Genomic DNA, 16,746 nt, shown 5'->3' with positions numbered 1-16,746 from the left:
TTCAGTTACAAAAATCATACAAAAACAAGAATGAGCAAACATTTGAGGAAGGTCAACACCATAAAAAAGAGACAACTAACTCTGCAATGGAGATCCCCAAAAGAAATGGAGTTAATATGGTATTCAGAAAAGAATTTTCAATAAGTGTAGTCAATCTGCTCAGAAAAATGAAGATAATATAACCACAAAATGAGGATAAGAGTCACCCAAAAAGGTTCAGAGATATTTGAAATAATAATCTTAAATGCTGAAAGAAAAAACCCTCAATAGAGAAGCTGAACAACACGATAGACAGAAAGAGCAATTTAGTGAGCTGAAAGGGCAGGCCAAGGAATCCTCCATGGTAGCACAGAGGGCTGAACGTTATTAGGAAATGCAGGATAGAAATCCAGTAAATTAAACCTTGATCTAATAAGAGTTTTAGATGAGAGGCTAGAGAAGATTGAGGGGAAGCAATATCCACAGAAATGATAGATAAAGACTTCTTAGAACCAAAGAAAGATGTGAAACCTCAATTTGAAGTAGGCTACCAAACACTTGGCAAGATAAGTAAAAAGAGAAGCCCAACCTAAGACAGACCTTAGTGAGGTTTCAGAACATCAATTATATCAAGAACGGCTTCAGAAGAGGAAAAATAAAAAACTCAAGAGTGAGACTGACATCAACTTTTCATTCATCTTATGAAAACATCATTTCATAAGAAGACTGTGAAACGATGTTTTCAAGATTTCAAAGGATATACACACTTTTAAGTCTTTTGCAATATATTTTCAAATTTACCTCTACAAGTCTTTCTTCTGTTGACCATCTGTCAATAGTATATAAGACAGCAATATTCCCTAAATCCTGACAAATACTGAATATTTTCTTTTCTGGTTTTCATCTTTGTCAATTTAAGAGGTAAAATAAAGTATCTCATTGCTTGGATTAATGCTTCTTGATTTACTAAAGATGTTGTATTATTTGTATGCCTAATGACTAATTGTGTAGGTTTTTATTTTAATTGTAAAGTCATTTGTTTCTCTTTCCTTTGGGGTATTTGCCTGGGCTTGCTTTTAATCAAACGTAAAGAAAAACAAACAAAATGCTTTCCCTGGGTGTTGAGAAATTATTTGCCATAGGGCAGGCATCAGAAGCACAGTATATTTTTGTATATCAAGGGCGGGAGGGTGTTGACTGGCAGAGCTGCTAAGACTGCAGTTCCCACACAGTGAGATGGCAGTGTCCACAGGACACCTATCCGTGTGTCACCCACTTGTTCTGCCAAATGCTAATGAGCTTTCAACTGTGACCATGGGATAGAAATCAGAATTCAAAACATTGAAAGTCACAGTGGAAAATATCTGGTCCAGAGCTCCCTCACTGGCAGGCCTCAGCGCATTGGGGTGCTGTGATGGATTCAAGGTGAACAGATAAATGGATTCCTGCAGCTGGGCTTGCCCCAAATCCTTATGGCTTCCTTCCTCCACCAGTTACAGCCTGCCGCTGTCTCTTCCCATTCCCACCTGTTCTCTATCCTGTACCTAAAGGGGCCTGAGATGCATGTGTATGAACACCACAGCACACATGTCTCATCTCTACCCACTCCTCCCTGCAAACAGCCTGGGGCTAGGGCAGTGTACCCCTGCAGGAGAGATCAGGAAAACAGACCCATGAAGACCCTGGAAGCAGGCTTGGTGTGGATTTGGATTTGGTGTGATTCAGACTAGATTCTAGGGTCCCACAACCCACAGAAGAGTCTAGAATAGTGCTACTTAGTGTCCTCCAGGGACCAAACTGTTGTTACTGTCTGCTGTGGGATACATATAAGAACTGAGTGGTGCAAGCATTTACAAATTTCTATAGCAACTTGACATTGCTAGAACATCCAAAGGCCAACTTGCCTGATTGAACTTAACTGGGTGCAAACTAGGTTGAGTGCTTTTAAACTCATGTGGTGAGTCATAAGTAGGGTAAGTTGTATATTAATCACAAACAGTAGAACCACATATTTGTCTGTGAGGGACTGGGGGAATAAAAGCAATGAATTCTGAAGGAGGGCTGAGGCTTTGGTAGATATGTCCCCCTGGCCTATGGATAACTCACCCTATGGGAAGGGTGGGGCTGATGGGGTGAAAGGGGCAAGGGGTGTCTGAAGCACAAGACCAAGGTAGAGACTCCATTTCCTAAGCCTAGGGTAGGACTGCCTTCAACCCTTAGGGCTACTGAGTGGGAGTCAAGGCTGGCCAGGGTTCCCTTTGCTTGCTGTTTCCCCCAGTGTGCCATACAGATGTTGCCTTGTTTTTTTGAGATGGAGTCTTGCTCTGTCACCCAGGGTGGAGTGCAGTGGCATGATCTCAGCTCACTGCAGCTTCTGCCTCCTGGGTTCAAGCAACTGAACTGCCTCAGCCTCCTGAGTAGCTGGGACTACAGGCACGCGCTAACACACCCAGCTAATTTTTGTGTTTTAAATGGAGATGGAGTCTTACCATGTTGGCTAGGCTGGTCTCAAACTCCTGGCCTCAAGTGATCCACCCTCCTTGGCCTCCCAAAGTGCTGGGATTACAGGTGTGAGCCCCTACACCCAACCTCCAGATGTTACCATTTTCTATGTGCATCATGACTTGGTAACGGGTCAAAGGTGAGTGAGAGGCCCCTACGGAGCCATCCACTGAATGCACCATGATGCTGCCAGCCTGGATGGGGATGGCCACTCCCTTGTCATACCTGAGACACTTCAAGGGGCACACCTGACCCCAATCCTCCCCATGCCTATGGCCAGGTCCCTCTGGGGGTTGAAGGACATAAAATACAGCTCCCTTCTCCCTTCCCCCAGTGCAATCCAGTTGCTGACACCCAAGGAGGGCAGCGGGGAAGCAAGGAGAGGCCTAGCGCACCAGGATCAAGAGCAGGCAGCAGGGAACATATCCCAGAGAGGCAGAAAGGCAACAGCAAGTGGGGCCAAGTATGATTTAGAGCTCCAAGCCCAGGGACATGCTCCCTTGTCCGTTGGATTTACTCACAAAACACACGTTAAAAGACAAAAGTGTGAAGGATTTCAAGATGGTGCCTGCAGAGCATTAGATCCTATGCACAGGGCCCCTTGTGAGCACAGCAGGCCCTGTGAGGCTGCACTGGCTGCACATTCATGAAGCCATCCCTGCCAACCCATAAAACAGACCAAGGCAGATCTGCCATAACTGAGGTGCCAATGGTCAGTCCTTCTCTCTCAGCAGCTCCTATCCCTGGCATCTTTGCTTAGCCTAAGGGCTGCTAGAAACACAATTTAAAAATCCATCATTTGTGCCAGGCGCGGTGGCTCAAGCCTGTAATCCCAGCACTTTGGGAGGCCGAGGCGGGTGGATCACGAGGTCAGGAGATCAAGACCATCCTGGCTAACATGGTGAAACCCCGTCTCTACTAAAAAAAAATACAAAAAACTAGCCGGGCGTGGTGGCGGGCGCCTGTAGTCCCAGCTACTCGGAGGCTGAGGCGGGAGAATGGCGTGAATCCGGGAGGCGGAGCTTGCAGTGAGCCGAGATCACGCCACTGCACTCCAGCCTCGGCGACACAGCGAGACTCCGTCTCAAAAAAAAAAAATCCATCATTTGGTCTAAAGTTTTCATTTTTCGCCAAACAAAAATTACAACTTCGGTTTTTTAACCCCCCAGTCTAGAGACTTCCTAATCTATTAAATGGAGATAATACTGCCACCTTCATGGGGTGATTGTAAAGATTAAGTGAGACCATATCTAAAGGTTCTAACAGTGCCTGCACATATATTGGACTGATTATTGGTAACACGGCCTATCCCCGCCTCTGGCCCCTCTCCATTAACCACACTGGTTGCATTCCTGACTTATGAGTCACACAACCAGCTAAGTGCTAAGCCACTGACTTACTGAGTATGATGAAACAGAGAAGCTCTGTGCCAAGCAGGGCCAGCTTGGGGGATTGGCATCTGCCAAACAATGAGCAGGGGTCATCTGCCCAGTGTGGTCAAGAGGACACCCCAAGGGGTTAGGAATATAAGGTCATTTTCTGTTACTTCTATCTGTAACGAACCAGGTGATTTTGCTTCATGGATTTAATTTAACTCATATTTTCTGGTTATGAAAAACAGATTCAATGTTAGAAAACTTTTAGAATTCAGAAAAACACAAAGGAAAAATAATTTTTTTACCTCCTCACCCAGTGATATGTCCTGTGTAGGAGACCAGAATATGCCACTCCAAAAAAATGCCCCTTTGGCATAAGGATTATTTTAAGCTGAAGGTAATGGAGAAGTAGTTACAAAAAGTTCTCTGCCACTGCCTCCCACCCGCCCCCTCCCCCTGCCATTTGCCTAAAAGTAGGACATAAATTTACTTTTCACTGGTCACTAAACAAGAGGAAAGGCTTCTTCCCCTCTCCACCAGGAAAGACAAACGTTGATCACTGAAGACTTTAGACCCTTGTCAGCCTGGAGAGGGCACCAGAGGAATCTACATTAACAAGCTTTACTAAGTAGCCATTATCTACTGTCTGTCTGCCTTCCCATAATTTTTCACCCCTAGAGACTCAAAGTCCTTTTCCTTTTTCTTGTCACTTCTCTAAAAATTTACTGGTTTTTGTTGAAGATGCTACATATCCTGGAATTCCAAGCCACTTCTTTGAGATTTAGTAATTGCCTAGATATCTCCCATGTATATGTAAAATATACATGTTAATGAGCTTCTATTTGCTTTTCTCTTATTAATCTCTTTCATTACAGGATTAATCACAGCTAATAACTGAGAGTGGAAAGAAAGTTATTTTTTCCTCCCCTGGACCTGTCAACAGAGCTGTATGTCCTTCCAACAGATGCTATTTGTGCCTGCCCAGATCCACACACCTGACCCTACACCCATCCCCAGGTGTGTGGATGTTGGTGGCTAATAGCTCACCTCTGGCTTCTTCTCCTAAGGCTTGCCCTTGGCTGAAGGGAGCCCCCTTACCAGGAGAAGCCTTGCCGGTTATATTAATATCAGTGGCAGTCCATGCTAATGACCAACTAAAAGTATCTGTTGGTGGGGAGAGTAGGTACAACAGCCCAGCTCCTTTGCTTCTAAGCAATTTCTGTCCTTTCACTTCAAAGTGACCCATAGGATCAGGCTGAGGCTAGACTAATCCTGAAACTACATCTTTGCTCAGCTCCTTGTCCTGCCCCATTCTGCTTCTCTCCCTCCCTCCTTCATACTCTCCTCCCAGGAATGCCCCTAGGAGTCACTTGCACAAAATCTCCATCTCAGGCTCTGTTTCTAGGGAACCAAATCCAAGACAATATACATACCCTGCTTATTGGATATATTTCTTCTGCCTCTCCAGTCTCACTCTCCCCTTCTCTCTACCCTGCTTTCTGTCCCAGGAGACTGACCTGAATGCACGTCAACAGGTTCTCTTGTCCACTGGCTTCTAGTGAGGTTTGATCAATAGGAGGCACTAGCTTTAGAGGGGAAGGGTCTGTGGCGGCACATTGAGGTCAGGTTTTTATTTCCCTAGCTCCTTCCTTGCAGGTTGTTGTGGGTGGACCATGTCCTCTACATACTTCTCCACCAGCAAAGGGTGTAAGCAAGAAAAGCCTGAGAGATTGTTCAGTTAAGTCTCCCTGATGACTTCAGGGAGAGCTCAGGGAAGTGAGGAGAACAGAAGACAGATGTTCAGTTGTTGAGTAGAGAGTTACAGATGCTGTATCAGTCAGGGTTCTCAGCTGTAAGCAACAGAAATTAATTGGAGAATTAAGGCTTTAAAAAAGGATTTATTAAAATTATCTGGGAGCTCACAGCGTTTCTGGGAAGGCTGGAGTTTGAGGCATGGAGGCTCTCAAGGGACAACTTCCTAAATCTTTCCACCAACCCTAGACTCTGGAAATTGCCCTCAGCACTGCTGCCACACTTATATTCAAAACTAATTATTTATCTGAGATAAACATTTAACTGGGTGTCTTGAATTTTATCTGGCAATCCTATTGGGGTTATGCAAAATACTCATCAAATGCCCCCGAGTGGGGACACTGTTGTGAAAGTTGCACTGTACTAAACCCTGGGCTCTATTTGCATGTCTGCTCCACACCACTCCTCTCATGCTGAGGAGACAGGAGAATCCCCCTGATTTTACAGAAGAAGAAATTGAAGTTTAACCCAGGTTTTGTATGTTTCCAAAGCTTGTAGTATCAGCAAAAACTCCCAAGTCGGCAGTTCTCAAATTTTAATGCGTGAAACTACATGGAACTCACCTGGGGTGTCTGTTAAAATGCAGATCTCTACATTCATTCCCCCAGAACTTCTGATTCAGTAGGGGCCCAGGAATATGCATCTTAACAAGTTCCCTCTATCCCACCCCCAGGGATTCTGAGGCAGGGGATTCTAAAGACTGCAGAGGCTCATCTGTATTATAAATATATACAGATCTATCTATCTACCTATCTATCTATCTATCTATCTATCAATCAATCAATCATCTTTCTATCTATCTATCTGATATAGAGATCCACACTCATGTTAGTTTTGAGGGTCGCAAAGTACTCATCTATGTTTTTTCCATAGTGAAGTCTGTACCAGTAAATTAACAGACATTTGTGTGCCCCTAGAGTATGTATTTTTTGACACCCTTTACAAAATTTTCATTCCATGCAGGAGACAAGCCAAATCACTGACTTTGCCAAAAGATGGGAAATAGTTGTATCCACAGCTTGCTGATAAATTGCAACCCCAGTGATTCCTTGCCAAAGCTTCTTGCTATTTTGGAAATGGAGCTGGGCAGGAGGGAAGAGTACAGAAATTAAAAAATGGTAGCTGGAAGCCATGTGGAGAGCAGGTCAAGGGGTAACTTCTCCTTAGCTTGAGCACCTGGCTTTCCTTGGTGAAGGTGGTCACAGAGAGTAGGTCCAAAATCATCAGAAACAAACTGCAAATCATTTTCCTCAATGACAGAAAACCAAAGTATAAGACATTGGCAATCAATATGGAAAGAATCTCCTAAAGTCACAGCCAGTGAAACTCTGGTTCATCAAACACTGTCTGGGCTCTCAGGTCCTGAACACATGGCTGATAATAATTTTGTCTAAACTGAGGTATAAGTTAAACAAGCTGTGATTGCTCAGCCACTTACTAAGAATTTGTTTCATCTTTAAAATGAACTAGAGTGGGACAGTGTCATTTCTTCAATCTGATGAGAAATTGTTGGCCATATTCTATGTATAATACTATAATATATGACTTTTTGCATGGCTATTACAAACACATTCTTAGAAGATATTGAGCGACCCTTACATTTATGGTCTTTTTTTTCTGGACAGTGGTGCCAAGACACTTCAATGGGTAAAGAATAGTTTTTCACCACATGTGCTATGACAACTTAATATCTACATACAAAAGAATGAAGTGCACCCCCTACCTCACACCATATACAAAAACCAAGTCAAAAGGATCAAAGATCTAAATGTAAGGGCTAAAATCATAAAACACTGAAAGGAAAATATAGGTGTAAGTTTTCATGACCTTGGATTATCCAATTGTTTGTTAGAAATGACCCCAAAAGCACAAGCAACAACCATGAAAAATAGATATAATGAGCATTATCAAAACTGAAAACTTTTGTGATTCAAAGGACACCATGAAGAAAGTGAAAAGACAATCCACAGAATAGGAGAAAAATTTTACAAATTATATATTTGGTAAGGAACTAATTCTCAAAGAACTCCTACAACTCAATAATAAAAAAGATAAATAACCCAAATAAAACATCAGCAAAGGACCTGAGTAGACATTTCATTATAGAAGATATGCAAATGGCCAATAAACATATGAAAAGATACTCAGCATCATTAGTTATCAAAAAAATGCATATCAAAAACCACAAGGAGATACCACTTCACACCCACTAGGATGGGGCTATAATAAAAAAAGATAGAGAATAAGTGTTTTCAGAAATGTACAGAATTTGGAAATCTCATACACTGCTGGTGGGAAGACAAAATGATACAGCTGCTTTCAGTCTGCAATTCCGTAAAAGGTTGAACATAGTGGTACCATAACCCAGAAATTCCTCTAGGGTATACACCCAAGAGAAACGAAAGCCTGATTCCACACAAAAACTCGTTCATGAGTGTTCTTAGCAATCTTATTTATAATAGCCAAAAAGTAGAAACAACCCAAATATCCATCAATTGATGGATAGATAAATAAAATATAGTATGTATATAAAATGGAATATTATTTGGCAGTTTGACAAAAAATGAAGTTCTGATATATACTACGACATTGATGAACCTTGAAAACATTATGCTACGTGAAAGAAGCCAGTTACAGAAGGCCACATACTATATAATTCCATTTATACGAAATGTTCAGAAATAGGCAATTCTATAGATAGAAAAATAGTGGTTGTGTAGGGCTGGGGGTTTGGGAGGCAATGAGAGTGACTGTTAATAGGTTCAGGGTTTCTTTTTGAGGCAATGAAAATGTTCTCAAATTGATTGTGCACAACACCAAGAATTTTTTAAAATCATTTAATTGTATGCTTTAAATGGGTCAATTGTATGGTATGTGAATTATACCTCAGCAAAGCTGTCATTTTTTCAAATGGTGAGTAATACATTTTGGAATGTTTATTGACTAAAGAAAATATAGAAGCACATTTGGATTTGAACAGCAATGATCAAGGAGAGAAATTGACTAATGGACTTGTATAGTCCTTAAGGACTAGCAACAGTCCCCAAATGACATGGGTCCTGACAGGAAGATATTGGAAGACCACTGTTCCCTGAGATGAACCACCAGCCTGTCACATCTGCCGTTGGCCATAGGGTTTGGTCAGGGAAATGGCTTCCCCATGGTACCCAGCAGCATGCAAGGCGGGAGCCTGTTGAGAGTGACAGCTGGAATTGACAGGACAGGAGGCAGAAGCAAGGAGAGTCCTGTTTGTCTTTGGTGAAATGGGCCTGAATTCTTCTCTTCCCAAAGAGATGCCCAGGAGACAATAGACAAGCTAATGAACTGGAAGGCAGCCAAAAGGAAAAGTTAAAATCTCACTTGCATTCTCTCTAGTGCTACACTTTGGACCTGCCAGTCTTTTCTGAGGGTGTACTTACTTTCCTCTCTCCTTTTGCTCCTCTCAGAGGTGCCTGCCTTCCTTGAAATTTCTTCACCTCTGCTGCAAGAGCACCACAGACCAGATTCTTCAAGGCAGGCACTGCCATAACTTTGTGTTAATTACCGTGGGGTGTCCCAACTTGTTCATGAAATTCAGTTCTCTCTCTCACCAAATGTGTTTATATCTTACTATTCTAAAGTATGCAATATTGCTAGGATTGTAACAATACTCTATATTTTACCAGAGCCTTCCTCCAAAATTGCTCAAAACACTTCTCTCATGCTCTTCTCTTTCCTCTTTGTGTCTCCTTGAATAATTCTCTGACACTTTTAAAATGTATACCTTCTGTATTAGTCTGCTCAGGCTGCCATAACAAAGTACCACAGACTGATGGCTTAACCAAGAGATATTTATTTTCTTATAGTCCTGTAGGCTGGAGGTCCAAGATTAAGGTGTCAGCTGGTTGGTTTCTCCTGAGGCCTATCTCTTTGGCTTGTAGATGGATGTCTTCTCCCTCTGTCTTCACATGGTCTTCCCTCTGAGTGTCTGAGTGTCTGTATCCTAATCTCTTCTTATGACACCAGTCATATTGGATTTCTGCCTACCCAAACAACCTCATCTTACCTTAATTACCTCTTTAAAGGCCCTATCTTCAATTATAATCACATTCTGAGGTGCTGGGGAAAGGCCTTCAAGTTGTGAATTTTAGGGGTACACAGCTCAGCCCATATTACCTTGCATTTCTTTTTATAAAATAACATTTATGATTTTCTTACATAAGAAATAGGTGTTTCATGTAGAAATCTGTCCTATATTGGTAAAAAAATAAATAAAATAAACAAAGTTACCCATAATTTTATCTACCAGGAATAACTATTATTGACATTTTGCCTACTGTGTCCCAAAACTTCATTCAGTGCATAGACATGCATAGATTCTAAAAATTGAGACTATACAATAATACAATTCCATTTTCCACCTTTATCTGCCAACACTTCTCTTTCATTCTTCCTTCATCTGCTTCCTCCTCATCATAGATGATGTATTCTTGCCTTTGTCACTTGTCTTTCAATCAGTTAATTATTTGAAAACTATTTATTTGGTACCTACTATGTGCCAGGCACTATGCTGGGTGCTGGGGTCACATCTGAGGCTTCTAGTTTAGCAGTAGGTTGCAGTCTCTCAGCTAAATCTTGTCTCCAACTACCTTCCTTTCCTTGCTGCTTCTCCCTGTCTCTGCCTAGTTCCTCAATTCTACACCGGAGAGGATACAGGGCATAGATGGCAAAGACTGAATTCTCATTGGAGGAGAAGAAAGAGAAGAATTTGAATGGGCATTAACACAATTCTCCTTAAGAGAGGGAGAACAAGGCAAAGTGGAGAACATTTAAAAGGCAATACGTCTTATCCATGCACATGTCTAACTCCCCCTTCCTCTTCCATGTGACACAGTATAGATCTCACCTTCTTACTCAGGCTCAAATGGTCTCTCCAGGGAATTGTTTACCTGTATAGTCCCAACAAGCAGCACCCTTACCATGGAATGCTCCCCTAGGGTGACCAACAGATGCCTAGGAACAAAGTCCGAGGGGTTGCCTATGAGGGGTGGTCGTCAGAATCATACTGCCCCTCTGATGGCTGGTTTACTCAGGAAGAGCTGCTGATTTTCCTTGGCCAAGGCCCTGCCCATCATGGCCTCATTTCTGTTTGAATACCGAGACCTACTTTGATCTTTTATTCTTATTTCACTTCCTTACATATCCAGACAATATTCCCTGCTTGTAGCCTGACCTTCCTCCACAAAGTCAGCAGATCTAATCAGTTGGAGATTTTAAAACGCCCTGGAAGTGACTCCCTTAAACTGCTCCAAAGGTACCTAATACCATAGGATGCCTGATGGCCTTCACTTTAGACTCTTTTTCTTAGTGACTGGAATTTTTCTTTGGCAAAAAAGTATTCTAATGCAATCTTCCTCCCTGCTATGGTCTGAATGTTGGTGTTCCCCCAAAATTCATATACATAAATCTAACCCCCAATGCAATAGTATTAAGAGATATGACCTTTAGAAGCAATTGCCATGACAGTTCTGTCTTCATGAATGAGATTGGTGCCCTTATAAAAGAGGCTGAAGGGAGCTCATTGACCTTTCCACCACGTGAGAACACAGCAAGAGGTGCCATCTTTGAAGCAAAGAGCAAGCCTTCATCAGACACTGAATCCGTTGGTGCCTTGATCTTGGACTTCTCAGCCTCCAGAACTGTGAGAAATAATTTTCTGTTGCTTATAAATTACTCAGTATAGGTATTTCAGTCTAAACCAGAACAGAGTAAGATATTCCCTGTTGTCTTTAACTCCTTGGTTAAATTATTTTGGGGGGTGGTTAACCTTTTAAGGAAGTGGCAGCTGTTTTCCTGGTTGTTTTTGTTTGTTTTTTACTCCTTAACATTTTCTGACCTTAGTACAACTAGTCTTTCATTAGGCTATTTCCACATCAACTGTAGTTGGCACTAAATTTTTCTCTGAGGTAGATATTAGAAATTAGATGATATTCCTTTAGGTATATACCTAGTAATAGGATTGCTGGGCTGAATGGTATTTCGTCTTTCGGTCTTTGAGGATTTCCCACACTATCTTCCAGAATGGCTGAACTAATTTACATTCCCACCAACAGTATATAAGTGCCCTTTTTCTCCACAACCTCACCAGCATCTGTTATTTTTTGACTCTTTAATAATAACCATTCTGACTGGTGTTAGATGGTATCTCATTGTAGTATAAAGACACATGCCGTGCATGTTCATTGCAGCACTATTCACAATAGTAAAGACATGGAATCAACCTAAATACCCCTTAGTGATAGACTGGACAAAGAAAATGTGGTACATCTACACCATGGAATACTATGCAGCCATAAAAAAGGATGAGTTCATGTCCTTTGTAGGGACATGGATGCAGCTGGAAACCATCATTCTGAGCAAACTATTGCAAGGACAAAAAAACCAAATACTGCATGTTCTCACTCATAGGTGGGAATTGAACAATGATAACGGTTGGACACAGGAAGGCGAACATCACACACTGGAGCCTGTCATGGAGTGGGGGACAGGGGAGGGATAGCATTAGGAAATAAACCTAGAGTGGGCAGAGCAAGATGGCCGAATAGGAACAGCTCCAGTCTCCATCTCCCAGCGCGAGCGACACAGAAGACCGGTGATTTCTGCATTTTCAACTGAGGTACTGGGGTCATCTCACTCGGGAGTGCCGGACAATCCGTGCGGGTCAGCTGCTGCAGCCTGACCAGCGAGAGCTGAAGCAGGGCGAGGCATTGCCTCACCTGGGAAGCGCGAGGGGGAAGGGAGTCCCTTTTCCTAGCCAGGGGAACTGAGACACACAACACCTGGAAAATCGGGTAACTCCCACCCCAATACTGCGCTGTAACACCGGCACACCGGAGAATATATCCCACACTTGGCCGGGAGGGTCCCACGCCCACGGAGCCTCCCTCCTTGCTAACACAGCAGTCTGCGGCAATCTAACCTCAAGGCAGCAGCGAGGCTGGGGGAGGGGCGCCCGCCATCGCTGAGGCTTAAGTAGGTAAATAAAGCCGCTGGGAAGCTCGAACTGGGTGGACCTCACAGCAGCTCAAGGAAACCTGCCTGTCTCTGTAGACTCCGCCTCTGGGGACAGGGCTCAGCTAAAGGAGCAGAAGCCTGTGCAGATGCGAACGACTCTGTCTGACAGCTTTGAAGAGAGCAGTGGATCTCCCAACACGGAGGTTGAGATCTAAGAAGGGGCAGTCTGCCTGCTCAAGTGGGTCCCTGACCCCTGAGTAGCCTAACTGGGAGACATCCCCCACTAGGGGCAGTCTGACACCCCACACCTCACAGGGTGGAGTACACCCCTGAGAGGAAGCTTCCAAAGCAAGAATCAGACAGGTGCACTCGCTGTTCAGCAATATTCTATCTTCTGCAACCTCTGCTGCTCATACCCAGGCAAACAGGGTCTGGAGTGGACCCCAAGCAATCTCCAACAGACCTATAGCTGAGGGTCCTGACTGTCAGAAGGAAAACTATCAAACAGGAAGGACACCTATACCAAAACCCCATCAGTACGTCACCATCATCAAAGACCAGAGACAGATAAAACCACAAAGATGGGGAAAAAGCAGGGCAGAAAAGCTGGAAATTCAAAAACTAAGAGCGCATCTCCTCCTGCAAAGGAGCACAGCCCATCGCCAGCAACGGATCAAAGCTGGTCAGAGAATGATTTTGATGAGATGAGAGAAGAAGGCTTCAGTCCATCAAACCTCTCAGAGCTAAAGGAGGAATCACGTACCCAGCGCAAAGAAACTAAAAACCTTGAAAAAAGAGTGGAAGAATTGACAGCTAGACTAATTAATGCACAGAAGGTCATAAACGAAATGACAGAGATGAAAACCATGACACGAGAAATACGTGACAAATGCACAAGCTTCAGTAACCGACTCGATCAACTGGAAGAAAGAGTATCAGCGATGGAGGATCAAATGAATGAAATGAAGCGAGAAGAAAAACCAAAAGAAAAAAGAAGAAAAAGAAATGAACAAAGCCTGCAAGAAGTATGGGATTATGTAAAAAGACCAAATCTACGTCTGATTGGGGTGCCTGAAAGTGAGGGGGAAAATGGAACCAAATTGGAAAACACTCTACAGGATATCATCCAGGAGAACTTCCCCAACCTAGCAGGGCAGGCCAACATTCAAATTCAGGAAATACAGAGAACGCCACAAAGATACTCCTCCAGAAGAGCAACTCCAAGACACATAATTGCCAGATTCACCAAAGTTGAAATGAAGGAAAAAATCTTAAGGGCAGCCAGAGAGAAAGGTCGGGTTACCCACAAAGGGAAGCCCATCAGACTGACAGCAGATCTCTCAGCAGAAACTCTACAAGCCAGAAGAGAGTGGGAGCCAATATTCAGCGTTCTTAAAGAAAAGAATTTTAAACCCAGAATTTCATATCCAGCCAAACTAAGTTTCATAAGTGAAGGAGAAATAAAATTCTTTACAGATAAGCAAATGCTTAGAGATTTTGTCACCACCAGGCCTGCCTTACAAGAGACCCTGAAGGAAGCCCTAAACATGAAAAGGAACAACCGGTACCAGCCATTGCAAAAACATGCCAAAATGTAAAGACCATCGAGGCTAGGAAGAAACTGCATCAACTAATGAGCAAAATAACCAGTTAATAGCATAATGACAGGATCAAGTTCACACATAACAATATTAACCTTAAATGTAAATGGACTAAATGCTCCAATTAAAAGACACAGACTGGCAAACTGGATAAAGAGTCAAGACCCATCAGTCTGCTGTCTTCAGGAGACCCATCTCACATGCAGAGACATACATAGGCTCAAAATAAAGGGATGGAGGAAGATCTACCAAGCAAATGGAGAACAAAAAAAAGCAGGGGTTGCAATCCTAGTCTCTGATAAAACAGACTTTAAACCATCAAAGATCAAAAGAGACAAAGAAGGCCATTACATAATGGTAAAGGGATCAATTCAACAGGAAGAGCTAACTATCCTAAATATATATGCACCCAATACAGGAGCACCCAGATTCATAAAGCAAGTCCTTAGAGACTTACAAAGAGACTTAGACTCCCATACAATAATAATGGGAGACTTCAACACTCCACTGTCAACATTAGACAGATCAACGAGACAGAAAGTTAACAAGGATATCCAGGAATTGAACTCATCTCTGCACCAAGCGGACCTAATAGACATCTATAGAACTCTCCACCCCAAGTCAACAGAATATACATTCTTCTCAGCACCACATCACACTTATTCCAAAATTGACCACATAATTGGAAGTAAAGCACTCCTCAGCAAATGTAAAAGAATAGAAATTATAACAAACTGTCTCTCTGACCACAGTGCAATCAAACTAGAACTCAGGACTAAGAAACTCAATCAAAACCGCTCAACTACATGGAAACTGAACAACCTGCTCCTGAATGACTACTGGGTACATAACGAAATGAAAGCAGAAATAAAGATGTTCTTTGAAACCAATGAGAACAAAGATACAACATACCAGAATCTCTGGGACACATTTAAAGCAGTGTGTAGAGGGAAATTTATAGCACTAAGTGCCCACAAGAGAAAGCAGGAAAGATCTAAAATTGACACTCTAACATCACAATTAAAAGAACTAGAGAGGCAAGAGCAAACACATTCAAAAGCTAGCAGAAGGCAAGAAATAACTAAGATCAGAGCAGAACTGAAGGAGATAGAGACACAAAAAACCCTCCAAAAAATCAATGAATCCAGGAGTTGGTTTTTTGAAAAGATCAACAAAATTGACAGACTGCTAGAAAGGCTAATAAAGAAGAAAAGAGAGAGGAATCAAATAGACGCAATAAAAAATGATAAAGGGGATATCACCACCGACCCCACAGAAATACAAACTACCATCAGAGAATACTATAAACACCTCTACGCAAATCAACTAGAAAATCTAGAAGAAATGGATAATTTCCTGGACACGTACACTCTCCCAAGACTAAACCAGGAAGAAGTTGAATCCCTGAATAGACCAATAGCAGCCTCTGAAATTGAGGCAACAATTAATAGCCTACCCACCAAAAAAAGCCCAGGACCAGATGGATTCACAGCTGAATTCTACCAGAGGTACAAGGAGGAGCTGGTACCATTCCTTCTGAAACTATTCCAATCAATAGAAAAAGAGGGAATCCTCCCTAACTCATTTTATGAGGCCAACATCATCCTGATACCAAAGCCTGGCAGAGACACAACAAAAAAAGAGAATTTTAGACCAATCTCCCTGATGAACATCGATGCAAAAATCCTCAATAAAATACTGGCAAACCGGATTCAGCAGCACATCAAAAAGCTTATCCACCATGATCAAGTGGGCTTCATCCCCGGGATGCAAGGCTGGTTCAACATTCGCAAATCAATCAACGTAATCCAGCATATCAACAGAACCAAAGACAAGAACCACATGATTATCTCAATAGATGCAGAAAAGGCTTTTGACAAAATTCAACAGCCCTTCATGCTAAAAACGCTCAACAAATTCGGTATTGATGGAATGTACCTCAAAATAATAAGAGCTATTTATGACAAACCCACAGCTAATATCATACTGAATGGGCGAAAACTGGAAAAATTCCCTTTGAAAACTGGCACAAGACAGGGATGCCCTCTCTCACCACTCCTATTCAACATAGTGTTGGAAGTTCTAGCTAGGGCAATCAGGCAAGAGAAAGAAATCAAGGGTATTCAGTTAGGAAAAGAAGAAGTCAAATTGTCCCTGTTTGCAGATGACATGATTGTATATTTAGAAAACCCCATCGTCTCAGCCCAAAATCTTCTTAAGCTGATAAGCAACTTCAGCAAAGTCTCAGGATACAAAATTAATGTGCAAAAATCACAAGCATTCTTATACGCCAGTAACAGACAAGCAGAGAGCCAAATCAGGAATGAACTTCCATTCACAATTGCTTCAAAGAGAATAAAATACCTAGGAATCCAACTTACAAGGGATGTAAAGGACCTCTTCAAGGAGAACTACAAACCACTGCTCAGTGAAATCAAAGAGGACACAAACAAATGGAAGAACATACCATGCTCATGGATAGG

General features: G+C 42.4%; 1 protein-coding gene across 2 annotated transcripts in view; it reads right to left on the bottom strand.

Moving 5' to 3' along the window:
* BAALC (BAALC binder of MAP3K1 and KLF4) overlaps positions 1-16,746 on the bottom strand; it is an 89,013-nt gene that overhangs the window by 15,596 nt on the left and 56,671 nt on the right. The window contains exon 2 of one of the 2 annotated variants that reach the window (XM_026454978.1): positions 11,243-11,347. The exons of the other annotated variant lie outside the window; for it this stretch is intronic. Within the exon in view, the coding sequence (XP_026310763.1) occupies positions 11,243-11,347 (105 nt within the window). The remainder of the gene's footprint in view (positions 1-11,242; positions 11,348-16,746) is intronic. 2 annotated transcript variants of the gene reach the window in all.

This window comes from Piliocolobus tephrosceles, chromosome 7 (assembly GCF_002776525.5).
Source record: "Piliocolobus tephrosceles isolate RC106 chromosome 7, ASM277652v3, whole genome shotgun sequence".
In the NCBI taxonomy this organism is placed as follows: Eukaryota; Metazoa; Chordata; class Mammalia; order Primates; family Cercopithecidae; genus Piliocolobus; species Piliocolobus tephrosceles.
The sequence above is the reverse complement of the archived record's forward strand: the minus strand, read 5'-3'. Positions and strand labels throughout refer to the sequence as shown.